Source organism: Pongo pygmaeus, chromosome 16 (assembly GCF_028885625.2).
Source record: "Pongo pygmaeus isolate AG05252 chromosome 16, NHGRI_mPonPyg2-v2.0_pri, whole genome shotgun sequence".
Classification (NCBI taxonomy): domain Eukaryota; kingdom Metazoa; phylum Chordata; class Mammalia; order Primates; family Hominidae; genus Pongo; species Pongo pygmaeus.
Genome location: NC_072389.2, coordinates 54,224,350 through 54,245,199, shown reverse-complemented (window position 1 = coordinate 54,245,199; position 20,850 = coordinate 54,224,350). Strand labels below are relative to the sequence as shown.

At 43.2% G+C, this 20,850-nt stretch overlaps 1 protein-coding gene across 2 annotated transcripts in view; it reads left to right on the top strand.

The window, feature by feature from the left end:
* Positions 1-20,850, top strand: part of SECISBP2L (SECIS binding protein 2 like) — a 61,497-nt gene that overhangs the window by 29,011 nt on the left and 11,636 nt on the right. For both annotated transcript variants that reach the window (XM_054451196.1, XM_054451197.2), the window contains 6 exons: positions 516-683; positions 830-971; positions 4,660-4,829; positions 5,615-5,747; positions 8,125-8,287; positions 19,941-20,161. In XM_054451196.1, coding sequence (XP_054307171.1) covers positions 516-683; positions 830-971; positions 4,660-4,829; positions 5,615-5,747; positions 8,125-8,287; positions 19,941-20,161 — 997 coding nt within the window. The remainder of the gene's footprint in view (positions 1-515; positions 684-829; positions 972-4,659; positions 4,830-5,614; positions 5,748-8,124; positions 8,288-19,940; positions 20,162-20,850) is intronic.

The following is a 20,850-nucleotide window of genomic DNA, read 5'->3' as shown; positions in this document are numbered from 1 at the left end:
TAAAAAGAAAAGCAAAATATAACATCATTTGAACAATGGCTATGTTGAAGGGAAATATTAAAGATAAGTGTAAAGGCACATGGAGCAGCAGAGTGTGCAGGAGATGGTGTTTAGTACCTATCTTTAATATTTCTTTCCAGCATAGCCTGAACAAAGATAATTCCCTATGAAATCCACAGTTCTATTACTAAAATACCGTTAATTAAATACCATCATACAACATACAGTCTGTACTGAAATTTTCCCAACTGTTGCAAAATTTTACTTTGGATGTATTTTGTTTTATTTCATGGAAGGATCCAGGCAGCCATCACCCACTGCATTAAGCTGTTTTGTCCCTTTATTATTTCCCAGTCTGAAATGGTCCCACTGTCAAATCCTGTTCTTTATGACATTGAATTCTTTGAAGAGTCTAGTTCGGTTGTACTGCAGAACATCCCACATTCTGGATCCTTTTTCCTTATGATTGACTTTTATGGGATCACTAACAAATGTTTTTTTTCTGGTTATCATAGTTGGATGATTTACCTGAAAACTCACCAATCAATATAGTTCAGACTCCAATTCCCATTACCACCTCAGTTCCTAAACGTGCAAAAAGTCAGAAGAAGAAAGCTTTAGCAGCAGCCCTTGCCACAGCTCAAGAATATTCAGAAATAAGTATGGAGCAAAAAAAATTACAGGTACATATTCATTTTTATGAACAAATGTGATAGTTGACTTGCTAGGTTTGGTGGAATAGATAGAAGGAGTGATAAATATAGTCATCTTAAAATGCTACAGTTTCATACTGTAACAAAAAAATTAATTTTTTATATTTATTTTATAGGAAGCTTTATCAAAAGCAGCTGGAAAAAAGAATAAAACACCTGTGCAGCTAGATTTAGGGGACATGTTAGCTGCTCTGGAAAAACAACAGCAAGCAATGAAAGCACGGCAAATTACTAACACCAGACCTCTGTCATATACAGGTGATATCATTAGTCTGAGCAATTTGCTGTTTGTCTCTGGTAATATATGTTAGATGTTGTTAATCGAAATTTTTAAAATTTTATATATGTATATATATGTATGTGTGTGTGTGTGTGTGTATTTTAAGTCAGCTTTAAACCACAAGCCTTAAAATTGTCCATGCTCCTTTCCACACCTAGTCCTTTAACATATCCTGTCTGTCCTGCCTGCAAAACGTATCCATACTCTAACTACTCACCAGATTTCCTGCCACCACAGTAGCCCCCATTATCGTATCATACTGGACTGAGTAGCCTCCTTACTACTACCTACTTTTCCCTCTTCACAACCCCTCGTCTGTGTTAAAAGGAGTGACCTTTTTAAAATGTAAGCTGGATTATATCACTTCACTGCTCAGAATCTTCTAATAGTGCTTCATTTCACTTGGCATGAAGCCAGATTCCTAACTAAAGCCATATTTTTAGCTGACCCTATTACCTTTTTGCCTTCATCACCATTCTCTCCTAACACACTCTGCTCCAGCCACATTAGCAGTCCTCAGACACACCCAGCATGATCCTAGCTCAGTATCTGTGGGCTTGCTATTCCCTTTTCCTGGGATGCTCTTTCCCCAGGTATCAGCATAGTTTGCTTCCCTCAGGTTCTTTAGATCTCTGCATAAGTGTCAGTTGACAAGCATTTTGACTCACCCAAATTTTTTTCTTTTTCAAAGATTGAAATAAAAAAATCACAAGTAATCTGGCTCTCTTAAATTATCCAGTTTAAAACTCAGTTGCATACAAGGGTTTTGATCAGATTGTGTGTGTGTGTATATGAGAAAATGATCTGGCTTTCTACTGAAACAGTAATTTCTATTTTAACAAACCTTGTCAGATTTAGAGCTCAGCTTTTCTGTGTTCCCTCATTTCTTTTCATAGTCTTTTTTTAGAGGGTGAGGAATAGAACAAAGGAACAGGAAAGGTACCAATGTACGGCACCAGCACCGATGTTGAGGGGCAAAATTGAATTTTGTGTTTCTTCTGATCCTATGTGAAGGGACTATTACTTATTAGACAGAAAGATATATTACAGTGTATAATTTTAACCTGTGTGCAAAATGTTTAAACCTATTTAGTTACCAATCCACTATCAACCTTTGTTATTACAATAGTTATTTGTAATAACTATTATTACAAATAGTACTGAATGTATATAAAGCTTTAGAGTTGCATGTTGAGATGGGCAGAGTGGCAGTAATCTCTCACTTAAGAGTAAAAATAGGGAATAAAACTGAGAGTTAGCAGTGTTCTGGAGGCGGTATGGCCTAGTAGCTAAAAGCAGGGGCCCTGGAATCAAGTTGCCTTTGTTTGAATCCTGTTCTTCAATGTGTTTCATTGGCAAGTTACTTAACCTTCCTGTGCTTCAGTTTCCTCACATTAATATGAGAGTACCTACTTCAGGATTGTCTTGAGAATTAGATGAGATGATATGTGTAAAGTGCTTAGAGTATCTGGGTTATAATCACTCAATAAATGTTTAATATTATTATGGAGACAAGATTGTTAACCTGTGATACTTCAGATGGCTTATTGTTACAACTTTGATTAATTTAGCAACTGTTAATATATATGTTTATATGTGTACATATATACAGTATATATAGTCTGTATTATATACATATATACAGTATATACTGCTAAATACATACATTTATATATTTATACATATACTGTTAATATACATAAATAAACGTATATATTTAGCAGTTGCTAAATGTTAATATGATTATATAATTACTGTAAATTATATAGCTATATATTGTTTTATATATAATGATATGTCTTTTTTAATATATATACACCCATATATACACATGTTCAAGAAAAGGATGAGACTGATCATGATGAAAAAGAATTATAGGGAAATGATGGATCTGGAAACAGGTCAGTGATGACTCCAGACTCTGTCTTGGATGACTGTGGTGGTGATAAGGGAAGAGCAGATGCTGCCTGTTGTATTTTAAATGCTAGCATGGGAGATTCTGGTGGTTCCTATTTAGCATATAGTTACGAATGTATAGTTTAGGTTACAAGACAGTGAGTTTCAAATACAGAAGATTGTTGAAGTTGTGGAAATCAGATTGTTGCGGGAAAGAAAAATTGGGAAAAAGATGTTCACAGACAAAGCCTTGTGGAATGCTCACATTTAAAGGATAAGACGAGGAAGAACAAGAAACATAGATTTGAGAAAGAATAAGAAAAATAAAGGAGTGTAATGTTACAGAAGGCAAGGATAGAATTTTGAGGAAAAGGATGTAGTCCTTGGTACCAAATGCTGAAGAAAGCTAGAGTAGAGTGAAGAGTCAGAGAATTGTATTTGGCAATTGCAAGATTATGTGTGACCTTGACAATACGTTTCAAGAGAATGGGTTGGGCAGAGGTCAAATTGTAATGATTTGAAAAGTGATAATGAGAGAAAAACTGTTTCGAAGTTTAATAGGGAAGGAAAGGGGAATGGTGGCACCTTAGCTTGAAGGGAAGTCAGTCAAGGGAAGGGTTTAGTTGGTGTGCCTTTTTAAAAAACCCTTTCTTTTTTTTAGATAGAAGATTTTAGCATCTTATTAGGGGATCAAGAAAAAAGTCAAGGGTCAGGGAGGAACTCGAAAGATGCAAGGGTATAGGAATAGAGTTAGATCTTAGAGGAACTGAGATGGGATATTAAGAATAAAGACAGTTGGTGAGCCTTGGACAGGAGTAAGGATGTCTGCCACCTCCTTTCAGGTGGTTTGTAAGTTTATATTGGATAGCATCTTCTCAGGGAAGTGGCAGGAAAGCTCTGCTAGAGTGGGAGGATTGAGGTTGGGGATTTAGGTATAGTAAAGGATTGGAAGAAGCCAGTGGAAACTGAGGGTATCAACCAGACATAAAAGAATTACTGAGGCCGGGTGTAGTGGCTCACGCCTGTAATCCCAGCACTTTGGGAGGCCAGTGCGGGCGGATCACAAGGTCAAGAGATCGAGACCATCCTGGCCAACATGGTGAAACCCTGTCTCTACTAAAAATACCAAAATTAGCTGGGCGTGGTGGCACGTGCCTATAATCCCAGCTACTCGGGAGGCTGAGGCAGGAGAATTGCTTGAACCCAGGAGGCAGAGGTTTCAGTGAGCCGAGATTGTGCCACTGCACTGCAGCCTGGGCGACAGAGTAGACTCCATCTCAAAATAAATAAATAAATAAAAAATAATAATTACTGAATGAGGCTGAGTGCAGCTGAGTGGGTAAAATCATTCTTTACTGACCAACTGAAATAAGGAGAGAAGTGATAGATAAGATATCTTACATAAGGACAAATAGCAGATTCAGTAGGAATAAGAAGGGGTGCAGCATTGTGAAGTTTCAAAGGTAGAATGGTTCTGACTGAAGAGCAGTTGCAAGGAATTGCCATGTTTGAGAGTTGTACAGAAGAGTAGAACTAACTATTTATCCCTATAATGGACCTCTAAATTGGTTAATTGCATTGGCTTAGTCTCTAAAGGATAGGTAAAAGCTGTATCTGAGGGACACTGCCTATCCATGTGTAGTGCTCCTACTGTTATGATGTCGTTTTTTCCATGGGAGGGGGATGTTCTTGTTTTTGTAGTTATTGGAAATTTTGAAAGTATGTGGGATTGACCCTAATGGTGAAACTAATGTTCCTCTTTGTTTTTAGTGGTTACTGCAGCTTCTTTTCACACTAAAGACTCTACTAATAGAAAACCTTTAACCAAAAGTCAGCCCTGTTTGACATCCTTTAATTCTGTGGACATTGCTTCTTCTAAAGCAAAAAAAGGAAAAGAGAAGGAAATTGCAAAACTAAAACGACCCACAGCACTTAAAAAGGTAAACCGAAATCTGATGGGATATTTATTTTATAGGATGAATAAGGATTTTAATCTGTTTTATAAAAGTAGGTTGTTGTGTCTTAGCCAACAGATTGTTGTGAGAAGTATTCATACACGTGAATCTTGACGATAATGTGTTAATTTGAAGCTCAGGATATCATCAGTATCATGACTATCTTTCTGTGTAGAACAGGGCCCTGGAAAATGAATTATTTCTATAAGGTTAAAAAAAAAGTTAAATATGTAGTATCCCAAAACATTAGACTCCAGGAATCAGAAGCCCTGGATTTCAGTACTAACTTCAGTGCTTGCTACACATATCATTTTAGGCAACCATTTTACTCTCATCTTTCTCATCTATAAATTGGGGATCATATTTGATTTAACTCACTATTGTTAAAAGGGTCAAAATGAGATAATTCATGTCCAAATAACTGAAAACTGTAGAATGTCAATCAAATGTAACTGTATGACCTGGGTTCCAAACTTTTTAATTTACCCTTTTTTTTTTTTGGAAACTCTAGTTTGCCACCTAGGATTGAAAGCATCAGATATGGTTTGATAGCTGTATATTCTATAACATAATTGCTTTTCTTTATTTTGTATGCAGTACTTCCTTCAACTTATAGTGTCTGAAATTACATTTGCCTTTTTGCCAGTTAGCCAAACTTCTCATGTTCATGTTTAAGTGAACTACCATACCTGTGTTATAATGTATATTGTCATCATTTGTACATAGTTGAAGAGTAATCAGTAATTAAAGACTAGTGTAATGACTTTTAGGTTATTTTAAAAGAAAGAGAGGAAAAGAAGGGGCGCTTAACTGTGGACCACAATCTTTTGGGATCCGAGGAACCAACAGAAATGCACTTAGATTTTATTGATGATTTGCCACAGGAGATTGTTTCCCAGGAAGGTAAGGAAGCTCCCCCTTTCTCCTCTTCTCATGGAATGGTCTGAAATATTTTAATAGATATGTAAGCTATCACTAGTTAATGCTCCTGATTGGAAAACGTGCTCCATATTTTACATAAATCTCTTTATTTTTTAGAGTGGTTTCTTTTAAAGATGCTTTTGTAGGGAGATGGTTAAAGAGAAGGGGACAGGTGTTATATAGGAGGCCTATGACATTTTTGAGGCTTAAATCCTGAATTTGTAGTGAACTCTCAAAATTAAGATGTCATGAATGCATGAGATCTCTGGAATTGTCACAAGTATTTTCATTTTGTTTTCTTTTACATCCAGAATACTGTCGGCTATCTTTCTTTTTAGGGCTACTTTTCATTGAGTCATTTTTGTTGATTTTCTTGCTTTCATGGAATTAATACATATGTCACAATGAATGCAATTGCAAAACAGAATCTAGTTGGTCAGTAAGATTCAGTGTCGTACAGTAAGTAGCAACACATATGATTCCAGTTGGTAACTTAGCAAAACCGCAGATTTCTTCTAATATTTATACCACCATAGAAGAAAGATTTTTCTGCTAGTATATCTTTATTGCCCAACTTTCTGCAACACATTTAAATCTGGTTTACACATAGATTAAGCAACAATGTTTCATTGTTTTTAGAAAAATGAGTTGATTCCTAAGGATTGTTCACCGGGGACATGTTTGTTTAGGGTTCTCTTTTATTCTCAATTTAATGATTCCCCATGTTTTTAGGTGTAATCATCCATCCATTCATTCAGCAAATGTTTACTGAATGCTTACCCCATGTATTTTAGTAACTAGAGTGGCAGGAGGAGGTTGGGGAATGTAATAAAGATATATAGTAGACAGGTCCTGCTGTTGAAGCGCTTACAGCCCAGTAGGAAGGTGAGAAGATACATGTGGGCTGGGCGCAGTGGCTCACGCCTATAATCCTGACACTTTGGGAAGCCAAGATGGGCAGATCACTTGAGCTCAGGAGTTTGAGACCAGCCTGGGCAACAAGGCAAAACCCTGTCTCTACAAAAAAATACAAGAATTAGCTGGGCATGGTGGCTCATACTTATAGTCTAAGCTACTTGGGGGACTGAAGTGGGAGGATTGGTTGAGCCCAGGAGGTTGAGGCTGCAATGAGTGGAGATCATGCCACTGCACTCCAGCCTGGATGACAAAGGGAGACCCTGTATCAGAAACAAACAAACAAAAAAACCCAAAAGAAACACATGTGTAACTTTGCTAATTAATGGACTAGATATACAAATACAAACTAATTTCCTGAGTTTAGCTGTTTAGGAAAGAAGCAATAACGAAACGAAGGAGACAGTAGAGTTAAGAAATGGCATTTAATAATGTGGCTTCTTGAACACAGAAGCAAAGACCAAATAAGAGAGAAACTGGGGTGGTGCCTGGAGAATCAGGAGTGGTATGGAGAGGGTGAGGTAGAATTTGTCATTGCCAGCAATAATGGGAAGTTTTAGATTGTTTAAAAAAAAAAAGATTTCTAAGAAATAGATGGAAAACTAGAAATGAAGAAGTGAGTAATGTGATCTGGAAAGAGGTATAGATTTGTGTGTGTGTGTGTGTGTGTGTGTGTGTGTGTGTGAGACAGAGTCTCTGTTGTTGCCCAGGCTGGAGTGCAGTGGCGCGATCTTGGCTCACTGCAACCGCCACCTCCCGGGTTCAAGCAATTCTCCTGCCTTAGCCTCCCGAGTAGCTGGGACTACAGGCATGTGCCACCACGCCCGGCTAATTTATTTGTATTTTTAGTAGAGATGGGGTTTCACCATGTTGGCCAGACTGGTCTTGAACCCTGGACCTCAAGTAATCTTCTGCCTTGGCCTCCCAAAGTGCTGGGATTACAGGCATAAGCCACCACGCCCGGCCTAAGAGGTGCAGATTTTTTCTCTTTAATTTAAATTCTCTAGGAATACATGTTTTAGATAATGTATATTCTTCTTCATCCCTGTGGAGACTTCTGGGCTATGCTTAACTTTTGAGAGAGAGAGGGAATGTTTTTTTTTTTAAAGAGATGGAAGTCTCACAGTGTTTCTCAGGCTGACCTCAAACTCCCAGATTCAAGCGATTTTCTCGCCTCACCCTCCCGAGTAGCTGGGACCACAGGCATGCACCACCTCACCTGGCTAAGAATATAAATATACTTCAGCAGACAATAGGAGAATTTAATTTTTGTAGTGTATGGAACATGTTTATTTGTGATATGAAAAATGCCCACCTTATTAGCTTCTGGAAAATTTGGAAATGACCCAAAAGACAACGGCCATTCTAAATTGCATTGATCAACGTAGAGCTTTTCAGCATTTGAAGTTTCTAAATTTTTTCCCTTCACTCCACATCTCCACAGATACTGGACTAAGCATGCCCAGTGATACTTCACTCTCTCCAGCAAGTCAGAACTCTCCATACTGTATGACACCTGTGTCACAAGGCTCTCCTGCTAGTTCTGGAATAGGCAGTCCAATGGCATCTTCAACAATAACCAAAATCCACAGCAAAAGATTTAGAGAGTAAGTTTTATACTTATTATTGAGGTTGAATAGTTTAAGGATCTTGATTGTAGTTCTGAATTTAGTATTGTCATTGTTACTCAGTGAGTCAAGCAGACAAAAGACCAGAGATCTTTAACTCCTTTTGGATTTTGTTTAACAGTTGGGTTTATTATTTAAAGCATTGCCTTCTGTCAGCTGTTAGTATTCACGTGAGAGTGATTTGACAGTAAGTATATTCTCTTTATATCAGATAGTATTTCTGTTCTAGAAATCTAGACTCTTAATATCTTATATATTAATACTATCTGTTTTCCTCCTACAAATGCTTTTGCTTTTTTGTTTATATTATTGGCCCTTCAAAAGATCATTCTAACCAATTAATAGGTTTCTAAGACCGTATTATATGAAGTGAACCTATTACATAAAGCTATTTGTGCAAATATTTCTAAGTTCTTAAATTGAGATAACTGGGGGATCTCAGAATATGATACCCCATCTGTGAATAGCTTTAACAGTTGTTGCTGTGAAGGATTTTAAGATTTTAACATTTATGTTGATGAATTAATTTTACCTTTAAAAATGACATATGAAAGAATCCCAGGGTGAAAGTATAATCTATGTGAGTCCAAATTACATTGGTTTATTCTGTTCCTTTTCCTTATACCATTGTTTTTGAACAAATACTTCTTTCCTAGCTTTGGAAAGTTAATTAAATGTCAAATCACAGATGTGGAGCAAATGAAACACTTGGGGGATAAAATGTTACGTATGTATGAAATGAACAGCTTGAAGGAAAAAGGGAAAAAAAGAATGAAGAAAATTGCATTTTGGGATGTTCTAGTCTTTGATTGCATTCTTCAATTTCGCACACTTTTGACAGTTAAATGTTCCTCAGTCTCTGCATTTATGTATATTCTTCTGAAGTAGTGTCATTCTTGTACTTATTTAACTATTTTTCACAGAAATACAAAAAATTCCCCTGCAAATTTTTTTGCACTAAAGAAGAACAGGCACAGATTTTCCCACTATATAGTATAAAAGTAGAAATTTGCTTGTGTTGGTTATTCATAGATAAGAAACACCAATTCTCCCTATTAAGTACCTGCTTATGGTAGACATGAGGGGTGATTACTAGAAAAGATGGAAAGAGTATACAGGAGAAGTATATACTTAGAAGACTTCTTTATCCCAGAAATTAGGTACTGTAGTGGCCTCACGCTTCTGACTTTCTGTTTCTCACATTATAGTCATACATAATCTCAGAGAGCCCTACTCATTTGCTTTGTCTGATGTAAAGGCATGTGATTTTTACCTCATGACCTCTTTGGTTTTGGCTTCAGTTTAATTATTGAGTTCATCCTCCATAGCCATAAATTTTCGGAGCTCTAGGGACCCTTGAGGCCATTTTACCTAGCTCCTTACTTTTATGACTGAGAAAGCCAGTGCCCAGAAATCTGTCCAAGCCCAGAGGAGGAATTGTTGGTAATAGGACATTCAGTTAGAAATTGTATATATTTCCTACTAGAAGCATCTTTAGTAACTCTTTACCAAAATCATTATATTTGTTTTTATCTAATAGCAGGTTGTCATTTGGTTTATATCCTTAGGAATTTAATAATTAGTAATTCTGATAGTCCTTACCTTAGGTTAACCTATCCTTTACATAAAATCTATCTGAATCGAGCTCGGCAAAGCCGCTGTAGCCAGACTGCCTCTTTAGATTCCTCCTCTCTGGGCAGGCATCTCTGAAAGAAAGACAGCAGCCCTGGTCATGGGCTTACAGATAAAACTCCCATCTGCCTGGGACAGAGCATCTTGGGGAAGGGGCAGCTGTGGACGCAGGTTCAGCAGAGTTAAATGTTCCTGTCTGCTGGCTCTGAAAGGAGCAGCGGATCTCCCAGCACAGCGCTCGAGCTCTGCTAAGGGACAGACTGCCTCCTCAAGTGGGTCCCTGACCCCTGTGCCTCCTGAATAGGAGATACCTCCCAGCAGGGGTTGACAGACTCCTCATACAGGAGAGCTCCACTGGCATTTGGTGGGTACCCCTCTGGGATGAAGCTCCAGAGGAAGGAACAGGCAGGAATCTTTGCTGTTCTGTAGCCTCCGCTGGTGATACCCAGGCAAAAAGGATCTGGAGTGGACCTCCAGCAAACTCCAGCAGACCTGCAGCAGAGGGACCTGACTGTTAGAAGGAAAACTAACAAGCAGAAAGGAATAGCATCAACATCAACAAAAAGGATGTCCATGCAAAACCCCCCCCGAGGGTCACCAATATCAAAGACCAAAGGTAGATAAATCCACGAAGATGAGGAAAAACCAGCGCCAAAAGGCTGAAAATTCCAAAAACCAGAATGCCTCTTCTCCTCCAAAGGATCACAACTCCTTGCCAGCAAGGGAACAAAACTGGACGGAGAATGAGTTTGACAAATTGACGGAAGTAGGCTTCAGAAGGTGGGTAATAACAAACTCCTCCGAGCTAAAGGAGTATGTTCTAATTCAATGCAGGGAAGCTAAGAACCTTGAAAAAAGGTTAGAGGAATTGCTAACTAGAATAACCAGTTTAGAGAAGAACATAATAAATTACCTGATGGAGCTGAAAAACAGCACGAGAACTTCGTGAAGCATACGCAAGTATCAATAGCTGAATCGATCAAGCGGAAGAAAGGATATCAGTGATTGAAGATCAAATTAATGAAATAAATCGTGAAGACAAGATTAGAGAAAAAATAATGAAAAGGAACGAACAAAGCCTCCAAGAAATATGGGTCTATATGAAAAGACCAAACCTACGTTAGATTGGTGTACCTGAAAGTGACGAGGAGAATGGAACCAAGTTGGAAAACACTCTTCAAGATATTATCCAGGAGAACTTCCCCAACCTAGCAGGACAGGCCAACATTCAAATTCAGGAAATACAGAGAACACCACAAAGATACTCCTTGAGAAGAACAAACCCAAGAGACAAAGCATCAGATTCACCAAGGTTGAAATGAAGGAAAAAATGTTAAAGGCAGCCAGAGAGAAAGGTCGGGTTACCCAGAAAGGTAAGTCCATCAGTCTAACAGCGGATCTCTCTGCAGAAACCCTACAAGCCAGAAGAGAGTGGGGCCAATATTCAACATTCTTAAAGAAAAGAATTTTCAACCCAGAATTTCAAATTCAGCCAAACTAAGCTTCATAAACAAAGGAGAAATAAAATCCTATACAGACAAGTAAATGCTGAGAGATTTTGTCACCACCAGGCCTGCCTTACAAGAGCTCCTGAAGGAAGCACTAAATATGGAAAGGAAAAACCAGTACCGGCCACTGCAAAAACATACCAAATTGTAAAGACCATCAACACTATGAAGAAACTGCATCAACTAAGGGGCAAAATAACCAGCTAGCATCATAATGACAGGATCAGATTCACACATAACAATATTAACTGTAAATGTGAATGGGCTAAATGCCCCAATTAAAAGACACAGACTGTCAAATTGGATAAAGAGTCAAGACCCATTGGTGTCCTGTATTCAGGAGACCCATCTCATGTGCAAAGACACACATAGGCTCAAAATAAAAGGATGGAGGAATATTTACCAAGCAAATGGAAAGCAAAAAAAAAAAAAAAAAAAAGCAGGGGTTGCAATTCTAGTCTCTGACAAAACAGACTTTAAACCAATGAAGATCAAAAGAGACAAAGAAGGGCATTACATAATGGTAAAGGGATCAATGCATCAAGATGAGGTAACTATCTCAAATATATATGCACCCAATACAAGAGCACCGAGATTCATAAAGCAAGTCCTTAGAGACCTACAAAGAGACTTAGGCTCCCACACAACAATAGTGGGAGACTTTTTTTTTGAGATGGAGTCTGGCTCTGTCACCCAGGCTGGAGTGCAGTGGCGCGATCTCGGCTTATTGCAACCTCCACCTCCTGAGTTCAAGCGATTCTCCTGCTTCAGCCTCCTGAGTAGGTGGGACTACAGGCCTGTGCCACCATGCCTGGCTAACTTTTGTATTTTTAGTAGAGACAGGGTTTCACCATGTTGGCCAGGCTGATCTCAAAGTTGTGACCTCAGGTGATCCACCTGCCTTAGTCTCACAAAGTGCTGGGATTACAGGCGTGAGCCACTGCGCCCAGCCGGTAGTGGGAGACTTTAACACCCCACTGTCAATATTAGACATCAACGAGACAGAAAATTAATAAGGATATTCAGGACTTGAACTCAGCTCTGGACCAAGCAGACCTGTTAGACATCTACAGAACTCTCCACCCCAAATCACAGAATATACATTCTCAGCACCACATTGCACTTATTCTAAAATTGACCACATAATTGGACATAAAACACTCCTCAGCAAATGCAGAAGAATGGAACAGTCTCTCAAACAAAGTGCAATCAAATTAGAACTCAGGATTAAGAAACTCACTCAAAACTGCACAACTACGTGCAAACTGAACAACCTGTTCCTGAGTGACTACTGGGTAAATAATGAAATTAAGGCAGAGATAAATAAGTTCTTTGAAACCAATGAGAACAAAGACACAACGTACTAGAATCTCTGGGACACAGCTAAAGCAGTGTTTAGAGGGAAATTTATAGCACTAAATGCCCACAGTAGAAAGTGGGAAAGATCTAAAATCAACACCCTTACATCACAACTAAAAGAACTAGAGAAGCAAGAGCAAACACATTCAAAAGCTAGCAGAAGACAAGAAATAACTAAGATCAGAGCAGAACTGAAGGAGATAGAGACACAAAAAACCCTTCAAACAATCAGTGAATCTAGGAGCTGGTTTTTTGAAAAGATTAACAAAATAGACCGCTAGTCAGACTAATAGAAAAGAGAGAAGAATCAAATAGACACAATAAAAAATGATAAAGGGGAGATCACAACTGATCCCACAGAAATACAAACTGCCATCAGAGAATACTATAAACACCTCTATACAAATAAACAAGAAAATCTAGAAGAAATGGATAAATTCCTGGACACATACACCCTCCCAAGACTAAACCAGGAAGAAGTCGAATCCCTGAATAGACCAATAACAAGTTCTGAAATTGAGGCAGTAACTAATAGCCTACCAACCAAAAAAGCCTGGAACCAGTCAGATTCACAGCCGAATTTTGCCAGAGTTACAGAGGAGCTGGTACCATTCCTTCTGAAACTATTCCAAACAATAGAAAAAGAGGGACTCCTACCTAACTCATTTTATGAGGCCAGCATCATCCTGATACCAAAACCTGGCAGAGACACAACAAAAAAAGAAAATTTCAGGCCAATATCCCTGATGAACATCGATGCAGAAATCCTCAATAAAATACTGGCAAACCGAATCCAGCAGCACATCAAAAAGCTTATCCACCATGATCAAGTCGGCTTCATCTCTTGGATGCAAGGCTGGTTTACCATATGCAGATCAGTAAACGTAATCCATCACATAAACATATCCAATGATAAAACTCACATGATTATCTCAATAGATGCAGAAAAGGCCCTCGATAAAATTCAACAGCCCTTCATGCTAAAAACTCTCAATAAACTAGGTATTGATGGAATGTATCTCAAAATAATAAGAGCTATTTATGACAAACCCACAGCCAATATCATACTGAATGGGCAAAAGCTGGAAGCATTCCCTTTGAAAACCAGCACAAGACAAGGATGCCCTCTCTCACCGCTCCTATTCAACATAGTGTTGGAAGTTCTGGCCAGGGCAATCAGGCAAGATAAAGAAATAAAGGGTATTCAGATAGAGAGGAAGTCAAATTGTCTCTGTTTGCAGATGACATGATGGTATATTTTGAAAACTCCATCATCTCATCCCCAAATCTCCTTAAGCTGATAAGCAACTTCAGCAAAGTCTCAGGCTACAAAATCAATGTGCAAAAATCACAAGCATTCCTATACACCAATAATAGCCAAATAATGAGTGACCTCCCATTCACAATTGCCACAAAGAGAATAAAATACCTAGGAATCCAACTTACAAGGGATGTGAAGGAACTCTTCAAAGAGAACTACAAACCACTGCTGAAGGAAATAAGAGAGGACACAAATTGAAAAACATTCCATGCTCACGGATAGGAAGAATCAATATTGTGAAAATGGCCATACTGCCCAAAGTAATTTATAGATTCAGTGCTATCCCCATCAAGCTACCATTGACTTTCTTCACAGAATTAGAAAAAACTACTTTAAACTTCATATGGAACCAAAAAAGAGCCCATATAGCCAAGACAATCCTAAGCAAAACGAACAAAGCTGGAGGCATTACACTACCTGACTTCAAACTTTACAAGGCTACAGTAACCAAAACAACATGGTACTGGTACCAAAACAGATACATAGACCGATGGAACAGACCAGAGGCCTCAGAAATAACTCCACACATCTACAACCATCTGATCTTTGACAAATCTGACAAAAACAAGCAATGGGGAAAGGATTCCTTATTTAATAAATGGTGTTGGGAAAACTGGCTAGCCATATGCAGAAAACTGAAATGGGGCCCCTTTCTTTTACCTTATACAAAAATTAACTCAAGATGAATTAATGGCTTAAACATAAAACCTAAAACCATAAAAACCCTGGAAGAAAACCTAGGCAATACCATTCAGGACATAGGCATGGACAAAGACTTCATGACTAAAACACCAAAAGCAATGGCAACAAAAGCCAAAATTGACAAATGGGATCTAGTTAAACTAAAGAGCTTCTGCACAGCAGAAGAAACTTATCATCAGAGTGAACAGGCATCCTATACAATGGGAGAAAGTTTTTGCAGTCTATCCATCTGACCAAGGGGTAATATCCAGAATCTACAAAGAACTTAAACAAATTTACAAGAAAAAACAACCCCATCAAAAAGTGGGTGAAGGATACGAACAGACACTTCTCAAAAGAAGACGTTTATGCGGTCAAGAAACGTATGAAAAACTCATCATCACTGGTCATTAGAGAAATGCAAATCGAAACCACAATGAGATACCATCTCATGCCAGTTAGAATGGCAATCATTAAAAAGTCAGGAAGCAACAGACGCTGGAGAGGATGCGGAGAAATAGGAATGCTTTTACACTGTTGGTGTGAGTGTAAATTAGTTCAACCATTGTGGAAGACAGTGTGTCGATTCCTCAAGGATCTAGAATCAGAACCATTTGGCCCAGCAGTCCCATTACTGGGTATATACCCAAAGGATTCTAAAGCATGCTGCTATAAAGAGACATGCACACATGTGTTTATTTTTTTTATTTTTTTTTTTTTTAAATTTATGAAGTATTTATTGATCGTTCTTGGGTGTTTCTCGGAGAGGGGGATATGGGAGGGTCATAGGATAATAGTGGAGAGAAGGTCAGGAGATAAACACATGAACAAAGGTCTCTGGTTTTCCTAGGCAGAGGTCCCTGTGGCCTTCTGCAGTGTTTGTGCCCCTGGGTACTTGAGATTAGGGAGTGGTGATGACTCTTAAAGGGCATGCTGCCTTCAAGCATCTGTTTAACAAAGCACATCTTGCACCGCCCTTAATCCATTTAACCCTAAGTTGACACAGCACATGTTTCAGAGAGCACGGGGCTGGGGGAAAGGCCATAGATCAACAGCACCCCAAGGCAGAAGAATTTCTCCTAGTCAGAACAAAATGGAGTCTCCTATGCCCACCCCATTCTACACAGACACAGCAACAATCTGATCTCTCCTTCCTTTCCCCACACTTCCTCCCCTTCTCTTCAACAAAACCGCCATCGTCCTCATGGCCCGCTCCCGATGGTCGCTGTCTCTTTGGAGCTGTTGGGTACACCTCCCAGACAGGGCAGCCAGGCAGAGGCGCTCCTCACGTCCCAGACAGGGCGGCCGGGCAGAGGCGCTCCTCGCTTCCCAGACGGGGCCGCCCGGGCAGAGGCGCTCCTCTCCTCCCAGACGGGGCGGCCGGGCAGAGGCTCTCCTCACATCCCAGACGATGGGCAGCCGGGTAGAGGCGCTCCTCACATCCCAGACGGGGCGGCCGGGCAGAGGCGCTCCTCACTTCCCCGACGGGGCCGCCCGGGCAGAGGCGCTCCTCGCTTCCCAGAAGGGGCCGCCCGGGCAGAGGCGCTCCTCGCTTCCCAGACGGGGCTGCCCGGGCAGAGGTGCTCCTCACTTCCCAGACGGGGCCGCCCGGGCAGAGGCGCTCCTCACTTCCTCCCAGACCGGGTGGCAGCCGGGCAGAGGTGCTCCTCACCTCCCAGACGGGGCGGCCGGGCAGAGGCACTCCTCACCTCCCAGAGGGGGCGGCCGGGCAGAGGCGCTCCTCACTTCCCAGACGGTGTGGCGGCTGGGCAGAGGCGCTCCTCCCTTCCCAGATGGGGCAGCCAGGCAGAGGCGCTCCCCACTTCCTCCCAGACGGGGTGGCGGCCAGGCAGAGGCGCTCCTCACTTCCCAGAGGGGGCGGCCGGGCAGAGGTGCTCCTCACTTCCTCCCAGACGGGGTGGCAGCCGGGCAGAGGCACTCCTCACCTCCCAGACGGGGCAGCCGGGCAGAGGTGTTCCTCATCTCCCAGACGGGGCGGCCGGGCAGAGGTGCTCCTCATCTCCCAGACGGGGCAGCCGGGCAGAGGTGCTCCACACTTCCTCCCAGACGGGGTGACGGCCGGGCAGAGGCACTCCTCACCTCCCAGACGGGGCGGCCGGGCAGAGGCGCTCCTCACCTCCCAGACGGAGTGGTCAGGCAGAGGCGCTCCTCACTTCCCATATGGGGTGGCGGCCGGGCAGAGGCGCTCCTCACTTCCCAGATGGGGCAGCCGGGCAGAGGCGCTCCTCACTTCCTCCCAGACGGGGTGGCGGCCAGGCAGAGGCGCTCCTCACCTCCCAGACGGGGCGGCCGGGCAGAGGTGCTCCTCACTTCCTCCCAGACGGGGTGGAGGCCAGGCAGAGGCGCTCCTCACTTCCCAGACGGGGCGGCCGGGCAGAGGTGCTCCTCACTTCCTCCCAGACGGGGTGGCGGCCGGGCAGAGGTGCTCCTCACCTCCCAGACGGGGCGGCCAGGCAGAGGCGCTCCTCCCTTCCCAGACGGAGTGGCCAGGCAGAGGCGCTCCTCACCTCCCAGAGTGGGCGGCCGGGCAGAGGCGCTCCTCACTTCCCAGAGTGGGCGGCCGGGCAGAGGCGCTCCTCACTTCCCAGAGTGGGCGGCCGGGCAGAGGCGCTCCTCACTTCCTCCCAGACGGGGTGGCGGCCAGGCAGAGGCGCTCCTCACCTCCCAGACGGGGCGGCCGGGCAGAGGCACTCCTCACCTCCCAGAGTGGGCGGCCGGGCAGAGGCGCTCCTCACTTCCCATAGGGGGTGGCAGCCGGGCAGAGGCGCTCCTCACTTCCCAGATGGGGCAGCTGGGCAGAGATGCTCCTCACTTCCTCCCAGATGGGGTGGCGGCCAGGCAGAGGCGCTCCTCACCTCCCTGACGGGGCGGCCGGGCAGAGGCACTCCTCACCTCCCAGAGTGGGCGGCCGGGCAGAGGCGCTCCTCACTTCCCAGAGTGGGCGGCCGGGCAGAGGCGCTCATCACTTCCCATAGGGGGTGGCAGCCGGGCAGAGGCGCTCCTCACTTCCCAGATGGGGCAGCTGGGCAGAGGTGCTCCTCACTTCCTCCCAGACGGGGTGGTGGCCAGGCAGAGGCGCTCCTCACCTCCCAGGCGGGGCGGCCGGGCAGAGGCGCTCCTCACCTCCCAGGCGGGGCGGCCGGGCAGAGGCGCTCCTCACCTCCCAGAAGGGGTGGCTGGGCAGAGGCGCTCCTCACTTCCCACATGGGGTGGCAGCCGGGCAGAGGCGCTCCTCACTTCCCAGACGGGGTGGCGGCCAGGCAGAGGCGCTCCTCACTTCCCAGATGGGGCAACCGGGCAGAGGCGCTCCTCACTTCTTCCCAGACGGGGTGGAGGCCAGGCAGAGGCGCTCCTCACTTCCCAGACGGGGCGGCCGGGCAGAGGCGCTCCTCACTTCCTCCCAGACGGGGTGGCGGCCGGGCAGAGGCGCTCCTCACCTCCCAGACGGGGCGGCCGGGCAGAGGTGCTCCTCATCTCCCAGACAGGGCAGCCGGGCAGAGGCGCTCCTCACTTCCTCCCAGACGGGGTGGCGGCCGGGCAGAGGCGCTCCTCACCTCCCAGACGGGGCGGCCGGGCAGAGGTGCTCCTCATCTCCCAGACGGGGCAGCCGGGCAGAGGCGCTCCTCACTTCCTCCCAGACGGGGTGGCAGCCGGGCAGAGGCGCTCCTCACCTCCCAGACGATGGGCGGCCGGGCAGAGGCGCTCCTCACTTCCCAGATAGGGCGGCCGGGCAGAGGGGCTCCTCATATCCCAGACGATGGGCGGCCAGGCAGAGACGCTCCTCACTTCCTAGACGGGGTGGCGGCGGGGCAGAGGCTGTAATCTTAGCACTTTAAGAGGCCAAGGCAGGAGGCTGGTAGGTGGAGGTTGCAGCGAGCCGAGATCACACCACTGCACTCCAGCCTGAGCACCATTGAGCGTTGAGTTAGCGAGACTCCGTCTGCAATCCCAGCACCTCGGGAGGCTGAGGCGGGCAGATCACTTGAGGCCAGGAGCTGGAGACCAGCCCGGTCAACACGGCGAAACCCCGTCTCCACCAAAAATACAAAAACCATTCAGGTGTGGCGGCGCGCGCCTGCAATCCCAGGCACTCGGCAGGCCGAGGCAGGAGAATCACAGGAGCCCGAGGCAGGGAGGTTGCAGCGAGCCGAGATCACGGCAGTACAGTCCAGCTTCGATAACAGAGGGAGACCGAAAAAAGGGGAGAGGGAGGGGGAGGGGGAGGGGGAGGGGGAGGGGGAGGGGGAGGGGGAGGGGGAGGGGGAGAGGGAGAGGGAGCCACACATGTGTTTATTGCAGCACTATTCACAATAGCAAAGACTTGGAACCAACCCAAATGCTCATCAATGATAGACTGGATAAAGAAAATGTGGCACATACACACCATGGAATACTATCTAGCCATAAAAAAGGATGAGTTCATGTTCTTTGCAGGGACATGGATGAAGCTGGAAACCATGATTCTCAGCAAACTAACACAGGAACAGAAAATCAAACACTGCATGTTTTCATGCGTAAGTGGGAGTTGAACAATTAGAACACATGGACACGGGGAGGGGAACATCACACACTGGGGCCTGTCAGGGGATGGGGGGCTAGGGGAGGGATAGCATTAGAAGAAATACCTAATGTAGATGACGGGTTGATGGGTGCAGCAAACCACCATGACACGTGTATACGTATGTAACAAACCTGCATGTTCTGCACCTGTATCCCAGAACTTAAAGGATAATTAAAAAAAAAAAAAAATGTGGAAGACAACAAATACATTTGTTAATTTATCAGATATTTTTGAGTGTTTGGTATGTGCCTTTTTCTAGGTGATGGGGATAAAGTGATAAATAAAACCAGTATCATAATAAAAGCAAGCATTTGTTGAATACTTAAAAAAATCTATTTGAAATGCAGAAACAAGGAATATCTGTATCACTCTTCTGTTTTTGTAAATGACTGAAGGATTTAAGAAGTTTTAAACACTTCTTTAAAAGACTTTTCATGAAAACTTCTTACCGTATATATTTTCTCTTAGAGATATTTTCTTAATGTAGTTTTATAACTATAGGGAAAAAAATTAGGATGGAGTTACCCATTTTGGTTTTTTTTTTTACAGGTATTGTAATCAGGTTCTTTGTAAAGAGATTGATGAATGTGTGACTCTTCTTCTCCAAGAGCTTGTCAGTTTCCAGGAACGCATCTACCAAAAAGATCCTGTAAGAGCAAAAGCAAGGAGACGACTCGTTATGGGTCTAAGAGAAGTTACCAAACATATGAAGTTAAACAAGATCAAGTGTGTTATAATTTCTCCAAACTGTGAAAAAATCCAGTCAAAAGGTATGCGCTTTTTGCTTTTGAAGTGTTTTGATAGTATAGCTGTGGGATATACAGTGAATATAAAGTGGAAGCCATATGTCTTTCTCATCAGAGTTTAGGTATAAAACAGAATATTGGAGCATGAGAAAAGAAAATGCAGTCTTTCAATATCTGAAATTAAGTAGTAGAATTGAGACTGGATTGTAAATAAAATTCCTCATGTATGAACACCAGTGGAAGATTTCAGTTTGGCCCACCAACTGTCCCTTCTGTTGTGATCAGATGGAGGTCTAGCCAGAATGTATTTCTTCTGCAAATATATTCTGCTTTTAAAATTTTATGGTGGTGATTTGTCTCTGAGAAACCAGCAGTTTCATTTAGAGGCACTTAGGCAAACCAGCACACAAGTACTTTGAGCTACATCATGCATCCTTATTTGTCCTTTTTGATGGGCAACTTTAGGTGACTGTAGTAGACAAAGCAGGTTGTAGTAGTAGGCATATGCATGGCGAGGAATATCAGTGAGACCAGTAATGTGTAATCGATCTCGTTGCATTGTGAGAGATCTTTTCTTGAGCTGAAACATTTGCAGGTCAGCCACTATTAACAATTTTAATTAATTTCTTTATTATAAATATTTGTTGAATTGCAGTTTGATTGCTGCTGTGCTAATCCCTATGGAGAAAGAAAAATACTGGATTTGAGGGAAT